This window comes from Xyrauchen texanus, chromosome 40 (assembly GCF_025860055.1).
Source record: "Xyrauchen texanus isolate HMW12.3.18 chromosome 40, RBS_HiC_50CHRs, whole genome shotgun sequence".
NCBI classification, from domain to species: Eukaryota; Metazoa; Chordata; class Actinopteri; order Cypriniformes; family Catostomidae; genus Xyrauchen; species Xyrauchen texanus.
This window is the reverse complement of record NC_068315.1, coordinates 6,034,605-6,049,258: the sequence shown is the minus strand read 5'-3', so window position 1 is coordinate 6,049,258 and position 14,654 is coordinate 6,034,605. Positions and strand designations below refer to the sequence as shown.

The 14,654-nt window shown below is 38.8% G+C and overlaps 1 protein-coding gene across 1 annotated transcript in view; it reads left to right on the top strand.

The window, feature by feature from the left end:
- The window catches only part of LOC127633674 (kinesin-like protein KIF19), a 49,009-nt gene that overhangs the window by 31,657 nt on the left and 2,698 nt on the right, over positions 1 to 14,654 (top strand). The window contains exons 5-19 of the mRNA XM_052112918.1: positions 534 to 670; positions 6,567 to 6,692; positions 7,153 to 7,347; positions 8,056 to 8,202; positions 8,373 to 8,495; positions 8,714 to 8,870; positions 9,551 to 9,725; positions 9,976 to 10,174; positions 10,312 to 10,582; positions 10,822 to 10,943; positions 11,633 to 11,796; positions 12,214 to 12,307; positions 13,204 to 13,327; positions 13,466 to 13,851; positions 14,464 to 14,629. Coding sequence (XP_051968878.1) covers positions 534 to 670; positions 6,567 to 6,692; positions 7,153 to 7,347; positions 8,056 to 8,202; positions 8,373 to 8,495; positions 8,714 to 8,870; positions 9,551 to 9,725; positions 9,976 to 10,174; positions 10,312 to 10,582; positions 10,822 to 10,943; positions 11,633 to 11,796; positions 12,214 to 12,307; positions 13,204 to 13,327; positions 13,466 to 13,851; positions 14,464 to 14,629 — 2,586 coding nt within the window. The remainder of the gene's footprint in view (positions 1 to 533; positions 671 to 6,566; positions 6,693 to 7,152; positions 7,348 to 8,055; positions 8,203 to 8,372; positions 8,496 to 8,713; positions 8,871 to 9,550; positions 9,726 to 9,975; positions 10,175 to 10,311; positions 10,583 to 10,821; positions 10,944 to 11,632; positions 11,797 to 12,213; positions 12,308 to 13,203; positions 13,328 to 13,465; positions 13,852 to 14,463; positions 14,630 to 14,654) is intronic.

The following is a 14,654-nucleotide window of genomic DNA, read 5'->3' as shown; positions in this document are numbered from 1 at the left end:
ACTAAAGAGCATTGGTACGATGCACAGCAAAGTACTGTATATGATCTATATTCATAAGATTCCTGAGCCTCGAATGCCTAATTGTTTATTATAGACCAGTCTTTAGGATGGGTTAAACAGAAGACTGATTCCTAGAAAGCCGATCTCTGTGTGGCACCCGTGTACGTGTGTGCTCTAATCTTCCCTGTGCCCTCAAAGTGACTCTTACTGACTGTACTCGGGTGACTTGGGTCTATATAAAGCTTAGAGGGCATGAAATCTGTACTCAGCCTCAAGAGGATAAAAGCCTGTAAACATTATGTTTCACTCTCTGTAACTTATTTCACACATGTGCCTTGTGTTGATGTCATGCTGATGTACATATGCGAATAAAATACAATTAGCACACACTTCGAGACAATGGATTTTGATTATATTTTAAACAATTTATAAAAGGGTTTTGCTTGGTTTTATATTATTTTATCATAATATCTTGACAATTAAATTATGGTAAATTGTGGTCCTAATGAAGAGGTGTGTATATTTGTGTACAGGTTGTGGGAAGACCTACACTATGCTTGGAACAGACAGAGATCCTGGTATCTATGTACGCACATTAAACGACCTGTTCAAAGCCATTGAAGAAACCAGCGATGATATGCAATACAGTGTCTCGATGTCCTACTTAGAGGTGAGAACATTAATGGGTGCTAAAAATTATTGTAGTTATTGTAGATTGTAGTCATCATTTACTCACCCTTTGTATTATTACGTCTTTCATCTATGGAACACAAACATCTCCTTTTGTTATTATACCAGTTTGGAAAGGCATGAGGGTGAGTAAATGATGACAGGATTCAAATTTTCATTTTCATTTAAGACCTTTTTTTAAAGATACCATCACCCTACTGCCATGCTAAGTAACATGTGTACATAGCGTAATAAATTGCCTTCATTCAGTTGTAAACATCTTATAAATGGTAATGTCTTAAGTATTATGTGATGAGGTAATCAAAACGTTTATGAGGAGCAACCAATAGCACGTCTGTTTATCAAGTCTCTGTTCACAGGGTGGAATAATCTCGTCGGTTTATGGCTCCTACACACTACACGACTTTCAAAGACGTCGGATCGTGGTACAGTTCATATTAGACATCTGTCTATCTTGTCACTGAAGTCGTAGCGTTTTAAAATTACACAGGGGTGAACACATTACAAAACATTTCACTGTTGACGAATCCCCGACGACTCTGCCTGGACTCCAAATTACGTTTCACAGCAGATTACATGCGAGAAGTGATATGAGATATGAAAACAAATGCATGATCATATGTTATGCATTTCAGAATATGATGTGTATGTTTTTAATCATATATTTTATTGGTTACAATATGAAAAAGTACCTCCTACTGTAAAATCTACCTATTTGCTTACCTGACTGTCCAAGAGAATTGGCAATTTCTCTCCAACTCTTCTCTTTCTCCACCCAGTTGTGCTACAGTTCAGAGGAAAAATCAAATAGGCACTTTTGCTCTTGCCAACGTTCCACTAATCTTTCCTCCATTTCTTCTGTCCAATGACCATGCTAGTTGATGTTCTGTTGCAGGTACATCAGGACTCCTCGCACTGAAACTTCCCGTGCCCCGTTTCTTGCTTTCTCATTGGCTGTAGGGCAACGCTGCAGTTGTATTCAGTCAAAACATATTTCACATTGCACGATTTGGAAATCGCGTCTTTGATAGTTCATACATTGCGATCGTCACTCATGGGAGCCAGCTCCGATTTGCCCAAGATTTCAGGCTTTTGTCAGCGATTTTTGTCAGATCAGTTGATTTCCCTGACAAGTGTTAACACTGTGGCTTTGAGGCACTACCAAAACATTGCTTTGTTTATTTAAGCATCATGACCAGCCTGACACAGCAACATTGACTCAACCAATGGTGTGAGTTTGGGGCGGGACTATCTGTTTTATCACCAGTGGAAAATGGGGGGGGTGTTTGGCCATTCTGTTTGATTACACTAGTACCACAGATATTACACACTTCACCTTTAAATATAAATTATATTCTGATTTGCTGTGATGTGTCACGCTGTGCAACAGTTTCGTGCAGAGTGTGAATAGACAAAGTATGCTGATTAGGGTACATTTTATAGTAATATTCCGGGTTCAAAACAAGTTAAGATCAATCGACAGCATTTGTGGCAAAATGATAATTACCAAAAAAACAAAAAATCCAACTTAACCCTCTTTTTATAAATATATAAACTAAAAATAAAGCAAACATGTAATGTTGTAAAATCTGTAAACTCGTAAAATGTAAACAACTTTACAGATCAAATAATTAAGACACTTAAATGCTTGTAAAATTATAAACTTCACATTTCTACCTATTAATCCTCCAGAAATGGGCTCCATTCACTTCCATTGTAATTGCCTTTTAACTCGCCCTTTAATTGTTGTGGTAATCGACATTATTCCACAAATGCTGTTGATTTAGCTTAACTTATTGAACCCAGAATATTCCTTTGAGGTCAAAGAACAGAGAAATGGAACAGACAGTGAATTGGTTTCCTACATAAGAACGGAATGGATGTTTGAACACTGCGTGTACGGCTATTGAAGCAATTTCCTTCTCTTCTCTGTGGGGAACAGACACTATGTTAAAGGCAAAATCACACATTGTCAAGCGACAGTACTAGACACAAAGACATGCTGCTGAACAGACTTTGATTGACAGAAAGATATGAGCAATAAGACTGTTGAGAAAGAACATGAGAGCGAGAGAGAGGAGAGCTGAGAATGCAAAATTGATAGACTTTTTATATATATATATATATATATATATATATATATATATATATATATATATATATATATATATAAACAACACTCTGAAGTGGAGTTCCTGTCTGCTTGTACATGTGAACTCAATTGCACTTGCATCACCCGCCTGTCAGAAACAGAGCAGATCCATTGAGTTTGAAGACTACACTGAAGCAGGCAGATACAAATAAAAAACTAAGTCCCATAGTCTTACATTAAAGGAAGGACATAATTAATTTCTAGAGATCAGAATTTCATAGATACTTGGGGGTGTTTTTTTTTTTCTTCCTTGGGCCAGTGAGTAACACCTGGTAACCTTAGTGACACCCTGGCAACCACCCTGAATAAGCTAGCAACTGCATAACAACACTGTGATGAGGAGGAGGGCGGAGCCACGCCGTGACTACGCACACCCGGACCACAATCGGGCTAATCAGCCAAGGAGAGGGATAAGTGCAACGGAATGCAGCAGTTTGGGAGAGAGAGCCACATGCAGCTGCCTTGTGGGCGTTTATGTTTTTGTGTTATTTTGTTTAAGTTCTTATTAATATATTACTTGGATTGTTCAGCCGGTTCTCACCTCCTCCTTTCCCATGAAGCTAGTAACCTTGTTACAAACACTTTAACAACCACTCAGAACAACTGGGCAACAACATAACAATTTCCTGGTAACCACCCTCAATACCCTAGAATCATGGAAGTGAGTTTTCCAAGGGTAAGCACCAGTCACAAAACAAGTCTAAAATGTAAATGTAAAAATATGCCCAATATATGTCTTTAAGGGATAGTTCACCCAAAAATTAAAATTTTCTTAATTTTACTCACCCTTATGCCATCCCAGATCTATATAACTTTTTTCTGCAGAACACACATTAAGGTATTTAGAAGAATATCTAAGCTCTGTTGGTCCTCACAGTGCTAGTGAATGGTGACCAGAACTCAGAGGGTCCAAAAAGGTCATAAAGGCAGCATAAAATTAATCCACAGTGGTTACATCCATATCTTTTGAAGCGATATGAGATGTGTGGGTGAGAAACAGTTCAATATTTAAGACCTTTGACCAACCCCCACCAGTAGGTGGCTGAATATATAAGTGAAACTCACTTTCACACCAGAATATGGAAGTGAAAGTGAAAGTGTAGATTTGCAGTAAAGAAGGACATCTATTGATCTGTTTTTCTCCCACATCTATCATATAGTTTTTGAAGACCACTTGAGTCTTATGGACTACTTTTATACTGCCTTTATGTCCTTTTGGGGCCTTCTGAAACAGAATGCAATGTGTAATGCTACTGTAAATGTTTCAAACAATAGGATGCTTTCATAACATGCTATCGATATGCTGTCACATGTCCTCAAAAGAATGCCAGAAACATGCTTTACATTAGTACGCAATCGCAGATTCAAATGCATGACCAACGCATTGCCAGTGCGTGATCCGGTTAAACATGCTTCACTTGCATTCTTGCGTTACTGTGGTGGTAACAAACCTCAGTACTCAAGGGGGTTATGGAGTTACATTGTGCCATTAAACTGTATCTGTTATTATTCAGGTAGTTGCTACCGTAAAAATACATTAAATCTAACTTACTTGCTCAGCAATATTCTCTTCAAACTGTTGCTCCGCCTTGACGGTATTTGACTTAAAAGAGAAAACTCACTGTTAAAGCAAACAATTCACCTTAACGTTCGCTATAGTGCCCCTTGAGGCAATTTTGAGAATGCCACATACTTGCATTATGCTATGAATTGAGGTCTGCGTTCACATATGTTTTAGCCTTAAGTTACAGTATTTAATTCAGCAAGCATATTTAATTCAGCAAGTGCCATCCTATTATCATCTTGGAAACAAACACGGTTATTTTGCATTTTTAACTCAAATCTTGATGGAAAAAGTTTTAATGCATGGACCGATAAAATCTATATTCTGAATGCACTATAAGTCACTTTGGATAAAAGCACCTGCCTAAGGTATTAATGTAAATACATACAGAAAATGTGAATATTGTACTCTGTATGTATACTGTTGAAGGCACATACTATAATGGTATGCTATTGTGATCACACCTAACAGTACATACATTTACAACAGGTACAAGCACACCCAGAAACACTCAGTGTGCACATGCATCTTACCACACATATACTGTACATAAACACAAAAGTGGTTTATGTTGTTTGACTTCTTTAGGTTAAAGAGGTGTTTGGGATGTGCAGACTTATGAGTAATCCACTCCGTCCACACATGGAAAGAGCAAACTTCAGTAAATAGCACAATGCTCTCCTGTCCTGTAGCTTTTCTTAAACCTTCACATTAAAAATAATGTTTACACTGGGCTGTCCAAATGCTTGCGGGGGTGCCTTTCTGGATAGGAAGCGTTTTTACTCTCTGGTTTTAACTTCAGACCTCCCGGTTTATACTGTCCTCTTTTTCTCTTTCCATCATCCGTATCTATAGCTGGTCTTATCCTTTTCCTCTGTCAATCGCTTCTTTTTATACTGTCAACATCACCCTAAAATTATGACCTCAGTGACTGATGAAATGTTCCAAAGGAATAGCTTGCATTAAGAGCTTTTGAGGTGACCACAAGGGAGCTCAGGATGTGGCCTTGTTCTAAATAGGGTTGAATGAAGCTTTGTGAAGTATTCTGAAATATTAGGGGAATAGTTCATCCAAAAATTAAGATCAGTTACTCACCCTCATGTTGTTCCAAACCTTTATGATGTTGTTGTTTTGTTTTGTTTTTCTGCACAACACAAAAGCAGGATTTTTAAAGAATATTCACGCTTTTCAATACAATGAAAGTGGATGGGGACTGGGGCTGTCAAGCTACAAAAATGACAAAAAAGCATCATAAAAGGAGTCCATGTGACTCATCCACTATGCTTAAAGTCTTTTGAAACAATACAACACATTTGTATGAAGAATAGATGGAAATGTAAGTCTATTATTCAGCATTTGTCCTCCCTCAAACAGTGACAGTAGAACTGCGTTGTAAAGAAGTGGTAACCAGAAATTATTACCGTAAAACACTATTTGGACAGTACTTGATTTAAAGGCGTAGTTCACCCAAAAATGAAATTTCTCTTCTCTAAGCCTTACCCTAACCATAAAACTCCCAGATGTGTATGACTTTCTTTAATCTGCTGAACACAAACAAACATTTTTAGAAGAATTTCTCAGATCTGTGGGTCCATACAAAGGAAGTGAATGGGTGCCAACAATTTCAAGCTCCAAAAAGCACATATGGGCAGCATAAAATGACTCCAGAAGACTCTGGCAATAAAATCAATGTCTTCAGAAGTGATATGTGTGGGTGAGAAACTATGTCTGAACACATGGCTTAAACACTGGAGTCAAATGGATGACTTTTATGCTCCCTTAATGTGGATTTTGGCACTCACAAATGTTGGCACCCATTCACTTGCATTGTATGGACCTACAGAGCTGAATTATTCTGTATTCTGTAAATGTTCTGCAGAAAAAGTAAAGTCATACACATCTGGGATGGCATGATGGTGAGTTAATGATGAGAGAAATTTAATTTTTGGGTGAACTATCCCTTTAACCCTTAAATTTTGTTTTGTTGGTGTAACCTAATGTTTTCAGATCGATTCAGTGATGTTAAATATTTTTTTTTTTTGACTTGAATAAAACCAGTCAATTTAGATGATACCACATTTTTCACTGTAGATTAAAAAATGTTTAGTTTGGAAATTAAGTATTGTCTTTTTTTTTTCCTGTTATATGCATGTGCTACAGATCTATAATGAGATGATAAGAGACTTACTGAATCCATCCTCTGGGTTTCTGGACCTGAGAGAGGACTCGAAGGGAGAGATACAGGTCGCGGGGATCACAGAGGTCTCCACCATCAATGCACGTGAGGTTCGTTATTGAGACCCCATGTTTACTTTGAATAAGGTCTTATGTTGTTTCAGTATTATTTTTAGTTAGATCAGACAATCCAACTTTGAAAATATGAAAACTAAAGTCAAAACGTTTTTTTTACGCAGCTTTGAGTATAATGGGAGCGTACTAGTTTTGTTGTGTTGTGCCGCTCGCTTAAAGAAGCACTGTTGAGGCCAACAGGACAATGTTATCGGGAAGCGAGAGGTTTTCAATAGTATTTATCAGTGGAAATAGTATCATTAATGGAAAGGTAACACATATTGCTTATTTGAAAAAGTTATTTTATGTTTATTGTATTATGAAGTAAATTCAAAAAGTAGCATGTTACGTAATGCTTGTTATTTGTAATGTGTTCCCAACTCTGTTCCAAGCAAAGCTCAATACAAGACTTTCTGTAGATTATGTTGTGTTTTAAAGCTGTTTTCTTTTTTCTCAGATCATGGAGTTGTTAATGAAGGGAAACAAGCAGAGAACCCAAGAGCCGACAGCGGCCAATCAAACGTCATCTCGTTCTCACGCTGTCCTGCAGGTGGCCGTGCGACAACAGAGTCGATGCCGAGACATTCTACAGGAAGTACGATTCGCACGACTCTTCATGATCGATCTGGCTGGGTCTGAGCGGGCTTCACAGGTACTTATGATATGTGTGGTGAAAAATAGTTTATATTTGTAAATCTAAGAAATAGCTATCAATATTTGGTCTGTTTATCTTCTGGACTGAAAATGTACATAAAACCATATATATATATATATATATATATATATATATATATATATATATATATATATATATATATATATATATATATAAAAAAAAAATTCAGTAAGCATGAAAAAAGCAGTGATGTATGTCCATAAATCAGGCCATCATTAATATAAAAGCTATCAATCTTCCTTCTTAAATAAAAGCTGGCACGGTCGGCTTTAAATATATTAAAAATCTATATTAGCTATTGACTTGGGAACAATTCCAAGAGTAATTTATAGGTGATAAATGTGTTCTCTTGGGGGGGGGCACTCAAGCACCCTGTGGGTTTGAACATGCAGATCACATTGTTGGTTATGGGGCTTTGTTGCTCAGAAACAAGAGTGGTTATTTTTTCTATTAATGAGTAAGACAAGCCTGTTGCGCAACTAGTCACAGAATAAGACAAGCAAGAGCGCCCTCTGCTGGAAATGAATAGATCATCTGAAAATGAAAATAATAATTTTTATTGGGAGCTCTTTAAGAATCTCTTTTTTTTTGACAAAAACTATTGGAATCATGCTGGTAGAATTGTAATGTCATGTTATTGTCAGATAAAACGGTGCTATAACAATTTTTATCATATTTTTTCAGACACAGAACAGGGGTCAGAGGTTAAAGGAAGGAGCTCATATTAACCGTTCTCTCCTTGCGCTGGGGAACTGCATCAATGCCTTGAGTGAAAAGAATGGCAATAAATATGTCAATTACAGAGATAGCAAACTCACACGACTGCTCAAGGTACAGAGAAGCAAATCTTCATGAACAGAAAAGCTCAAACATGTTTATCTACTGTAAATGCTCAAACATGTTCATCTACTGTAAATGTGATATTTTCCCTGACATTTCATGATTTGATAAGGTATTTAGTCCTCCGCACTTGTTTTAATGGGGTCTTATTTTGTCTTCAGGACTCTTTGGGAGGGAACAGTCGAACAGTGATGATTGCCCACATAAGCCCCGCCTCTCTGGCCTTCGAAGATTCACGGAATACCTTGACCTATGCCGACCGTGCCAAAAGCATCCGCACACGGGTAAGTTCAGTGCATACTGGAAAGAAAAAATAATAATAAAAAAACAACAACAAAAAAAACATCGGCATCATTATTTCTGCCTCAAGCCGTAATGCATTAAGCTGTAGTGCATTAAGTACACCGTCCAAAATATTTAAACTTAAGATTCTTGTCTCTATGTTCTCTATGTGACTGCCATCTGCCCTGTTTTTACATCTACTTTGTCTCTATCTATCCAGGTGAAGAGAAACCTGTTAAATGTGTCCTATCACATTGCTCAGTACACCAGCATTATATCTGACCTGCGCAGCGAGATTCAGAGGTTAAAGAAAAAGATTGCAGACCAGGCCAGTGTACAGCTCAACCCAGACAGAACAGACATCCGCCATGTTCAAGGTAACATCCTGTGTGTAACATAAGAATTGATATGCTCATTTACAATCAGGGCTGGACTGGTAATCTGTCATACCGGACATTCTCCCGGTGGGCCGACGCACTTTGGGGCTGATCAGGGGTGGACTGGGCATTGGGAGAACAGAGTGGGCCGGTGTGCTGTCCACGAAACGCACTGAATGGGCCGTGATAAGCTCAAATGTGCCGCCGCGTTATGCAGAATGGACCACAGAATGGTGCGCATAAGCAGATAAAGGACAGCGACGCTGTCAACTTTCCCACAACAACTTTCTGATCACCATCAACTACTACACCTCCACCCCCCACCGACATGTTTTGGGCCAGTTATTTAACTTTCTAATGTATTTTATTGTTTTCTTTTCTAACGGTTTCTATTCTATTCTGTTAGACTATTTTCAAAACGATTCTGTTCATTTATATTTCATTCTAATAGATTCTTTTTTTGATTGATTCTATTCTCCTCTAATGGATTCTATTATATTATATTCTGTTCTGTGCTATTCTTTTCTAATTCACTCTATTCTTTTCTATTCTAGCTGATTCTATAACTTTCTGTTCATTTATTTTCTAATGGATTTTATTCTATTCTATTCTATTCAAAGAAGATGAGTGATATTGCTCAAATATGTTGCATAACATGACTTCTCTCTGTTTGTTTACAGTGGAGGTGCAAGCTCACTCATCTCAGCAGAGTCAGACTGAGATGGACCAACTACGGGAGCAGCTGATAGACACATTTAGACAGCAGATGGACATCAGGAAGCGTCTTATGGAGCTGGACAACAGCAACATGGAGATCCAGATTGACACATCCAAACACTTGTTGACCATTGCAGAGTGAGTCTCCCTTCTACTGAATGCCAGTGCCTTACATACATCATATGAAATTATGTGGCATCTGCAAACAAATGATGTGAAAAAACTGACCATTTCTCAGAACTAAATTCACATTTTTGCAATTACTTTTAACCAACTGGTGTCAAGGTAATTTTCAGTGGATGTATGAAATCGGTCCCGTTCAAGTTCACTTCACTCAGGTATCAGAGGTGCAGAGATAGAGACTGAGATATGTTCTGTGTCTGTTTAGCTGGGAGCAGGAACGTTTCAGAAGAAGAAAGAAGTGGCAGGGCGAGAGGAGGAAGGAGAGTTTTCATAAGGATGAGAGCGAGAAAGACTCCGACTCACCAGAATCTCTGCCGGACAGCACAGAGACACAAGAGGTGGCCATGGCCAGAGAGAATCTTGTCACACTCATGGCAGAGCAGAAGAAAATACAAAAACAGAAGGTAATTTATGTTAGTGATAATAGAGTAATAACACCCCAAAACCTTACAGTCTTGACCAGAGCAATAATACTGGGAAGTCTGATTCATTTTAGTGAATCAGTTCAAAAGCAATTTAATGATTCATTAATTCTCCTCAGGCCGGGCTGGAGCAGCGTCTGGCAGAGATGAGAGAGAAAGCTCGACATCTCGAGGAGCTTCTCCCCTGCCGCGTAAGCTCTGAGGAGCAGAGGGAGGTTCTTTGCCTCCTCTGTAAGGTCCATGAGTTGGAGATCGAGAATGCAGAGATGCAGTCAAGCGCTCTGCTTAAGGACAATGTGATCCGGCAGAAAAACGTGGTCGTGCAGCATTTTGAGCAGCACAGGCACCTATGCCACGAGATCATCCTGCAGCAGCGGAAATTTATTGATGGTGGGTCATTTGCATGAGTAAACAAGGACTGTCAACCAGAAATGAATCAGGCAAAATTTTCTAAGGAAAATTATCCAAAGGTCCTTTTGAATGATTCAGTACTAGGTTTAAGTTCAGCTTTCAAGCAGAAACCAAAACAAATTTGATGTGTATTTGCAGTGTGATTGAACATACAGTGTATAGTTTTCTTTTGGCTATGAAAAGTACTGTTAACATGATCTGCTGTGATTCTTTTGCAGATCACAGTCTCCTGGTCCCTCCTCATCTTCAAGAGCTCTATGAGATGTACATGAAGGAAATGGATCAGAAGAACTTGGATAGAGTCGTGGCCTTGGATAAGTTCACCATTCGTACTCTTAAGGTACTTCAAGGAGGACATTTCCGAAAGGTTATTGTCTAACATGAAATCGAAGTTGACCCTCTTTACTTTCTTAATTCACATTCCTGCTCTTATTATAAATGATTCACCAGTGCATGTTATGCCAGAGAAAAAAGGTCTGTTTTTATAGTCTTGAATAATAAAAAAAACTAACACCAACCGAAACACTTACCATTTTGGCTGATGTCACCTAAGCTGTGAATGCTATTGGATAATGTAAACCAATAGGCAAATACCTATTTAGGCATTGTCTTATCTTAGCAGACACGTTGTCTCTGGTCTGTATCTCTCTCTCTCTCTCTCTCTCTCTCACTCTCTTTGGACTGGGCCATCTTTTATCTCCCCCGACTCTCACTGCGAACATAGAAATGGTTATTAGTCAAAATTAATCTCAGGTGGATGTCCTTACCGCTTTCTCCCTAGACACATTCTTTTTTTTTTTTTTTTTTTATGGCATGCCCACTTTTTATGATCTAATAAATTCTGGGTTGTCAAAATTCTATAATATTTTTCCCCTGGTTTCACTCTGAAAAAAGTGACATTACGAAAGTAAAATGGTTTGTTAATATGGTTTCTTGTTGATTTTAAAAGCTCTTCAGGAGGTTACTGTGTGGACCTAAAAGATTAATCTTCACACATCTTCACATATTTGCTGACATATGTGTGTCTAGGAGGGTTCTTTGCCCAAGATCACCCACCCCAGCAGAGGTGGTGACCCCTTGCAGGAGCTGGACTCAGACCAGGAGAGTGTTCGCACGCTGGGATCAGACAAAAGAAAAGGGCGGATGACAGTGAGGAGACACACGCTGCCTCCCATCCTCCCAGAGTCTGATGGGTAAGAATGCCAAATTCTCTCAAATTGGTTTCATCTTTTGTCATTTAGTTTTTCATTATTCATCCATCTTTGTTAGAATGGAAAGTGACATTAGACTGAAAATACCCTTTCACTGTTAAAAAAAGATGCTTCAACCAGCCTAAGATTGTTTATGCTGATCTATCTGGTATCCTAGCCTTGCCAAGTACTGTATGTGCTCTGGTATTTTAGGGGAAAAAGAAAAAGTTCTTAGGACGAATTCTAAGAAGTTTGCATGACTGTTCCAAAGTGGTATTCAAGAAGAACATTTTTAAGAGGTCTTTTTGGGAATACAAAATATTCTTATCTTTTTAGTTAGAAAATAAGAAGAACATGGTAATGATTTACCTTTTGACCTCATGATTCCATTCCCTGGGTTTCTTTCCCTTGTCCACACAGAGAGCGAGTTTTTAAGACCAGTCACAAACAGATGAAGAACTCTGTAGTAATGACACCGCCACCCATTCATACCAATAGACAGGGCAACAGAGAGGTGAGCTTCCTCTTTAGATGTAATAGAGCGTTTTCTCTCTCTCTCTCTCTCTCTCTCTCTCTCTCTCTCTCAACAATTTAAACCTACTATTCTTACCTACTATATCTCTGTCCGTCCATCCGTCTGTCTGTCTATCTATATCTGTCTGTCTGTCTATCTACTGTATCTGTCTGTTTGTCTGTCCATCCATCCTTCTGTTCATCCATTTTCAAGTCTGTCTATCCATTCATCCATCCATCCAATTTTACAACAATTTTAACCTAGCATTCTTACCTCCTATATTCTTATTCTCCTATATCCATCCGTCAGTCCCTCCGTCTGTCTGTCTGTCTGTCTGTCTACCAATCTATATCTGCCTGTCTGTCTGTCTGTCCGTCTGTCTGTCTGTCTGTCTGTCTGTCTATCTACTGTATCTGTCTTTCCATCCATCCTTCTGTTCATCCATTTTCAAGACAATTTATCCATCTATCATCCATCCTTTCATCCATCCATCCATCCATCCATCCATCCATCCATCCATCCATCCATCCATCCATCCATCCATCCATCCATCCACCCATCTATCCATTCTCAAGACAATTTATCCATCTATCATCCATCTATCCATCCATCCACCCATCTATCCATTATCAAGACAATTTATCCATCCATATATCCATCCATCCATACATACACACATCCATCCATCCATCCATCCATCCATCCATCCATCCATACATAAGACAATTTAGTTTTTCTAGCAAATGTAATTTTAAAAAGAAAGAAAAATAGAAAATTCAGGGGAAGTGTTTGTATAAGACTAAACTGAATATTCTCCCTAGTCCAAATTGTCTCACTTTTGATTTTATTGAATCAAAAGTGCCTTGACGCTTTGCTGACCGTATTTCTGTCTGCAGCTGTTGCCATCTGTCCTGGATGACACCTTGAGATACAGTCATCTCAGCCACAGTATGAGCTGCCACCTGGACTCCTCACCTGAGAGCAGTGAGAACGGCACAGATGCTCCTCTCACACCTAAAGGTAAGCTCTTTCATCTTTGTGCATATTTCCTGTAGTATTCTGTTGTTGTTGTTGTTGTATTTATACTGGTCCTAACTATACTAAGAGAACATTTTGATTACATGCACAGTAGTTTTTATATTGCTTATTTCTCTCCAGAGAAACAGCAAATCCTAAGAGGTGTGCAGAACATCGCTGTCAAGGCTGCCCGACGGCGCTCTAAGGTCCTTGAATTAGATGCCCTGCGATTACCCCCACCGCCCTCTCCCCTAGACCCCAAGAAGCACAAGAGTAACCTGTCTCTAAGCGAGGTGCCGCCTAAAGGCCTGGTGCTGCACCACGGGAGACAGCCAAGCCCAGAGCTATGGCACGCCACCTCTGATGACAACCTGTCCAGCAGCACGGGAGATGGCCCCACACCCAATGGCACATGGACTCGTCCCCGAAATCGTCAGGCTGTTAAGAACCCCACCTCACAGGAACAGGACTTTGAGGGTCGCAGATGCAAGAGGAGGTCTCGATCATTTGAAGTCACAGGACAGGCAGTGAGTTTTCAGAAAAAGAAAAATGTCCATGCACCTCGTGCTGATGGGTGGATGTCCTGAACAAATGTCCAGGTCCAGTGTCAGTATTTAACTTTTCCATTAAGGGTTAATATTGGCACTATGAATTTTTTATTTCAGGGGAATTTTTCCCTTTATGATGGGATGTGTTTTCTTATCATATAATTGAACATAATTGATATACAGTATATCTTGAATTTAAAAGATTTTTTAACATAAATCTTTCAATCTGAATATGTATAGTTTATATATTACACAATGATCAGAATACCTAGGCCTAAATTAGAGATTATTAAGAAATCAGATGTCACTAATAAAACAAATTTATTCACACTTTGGATTGAATGACTTTGAAGGATATGAAGCCTATTTTTAAAGTTTTTCTTTAAGTTAAGCACATTTTCCCCAAAAATCTCATTACCGTTAAGTTTAGTTACCACACCGTAAGTTACTGTACTGGAGTTTGTTTGTAATTGTAATTCTCAAAGATGATTCTCATGTGATTCTCATTACTTATACTTCTTATATTACTGGAAATATTTATATATATATCAAACTACTTACAACAAATTCTACATTTTCTCTTCCCTCCAGTTGTCTCAGGTGAAGAATACCAGCCAACGATTCCGTCCCCTGGATAGCACTTCTGATCCCCACCTACACATTAACGGCCACCCCCCTGCCCCTCTCCTTCGGACCCAGCATAGAGCCCAACCTCAGCTTACAAAAGCCCGGCCCTCCCACAACATCCACCAAACAGGTATGATATCAGAATTTCAGTCATT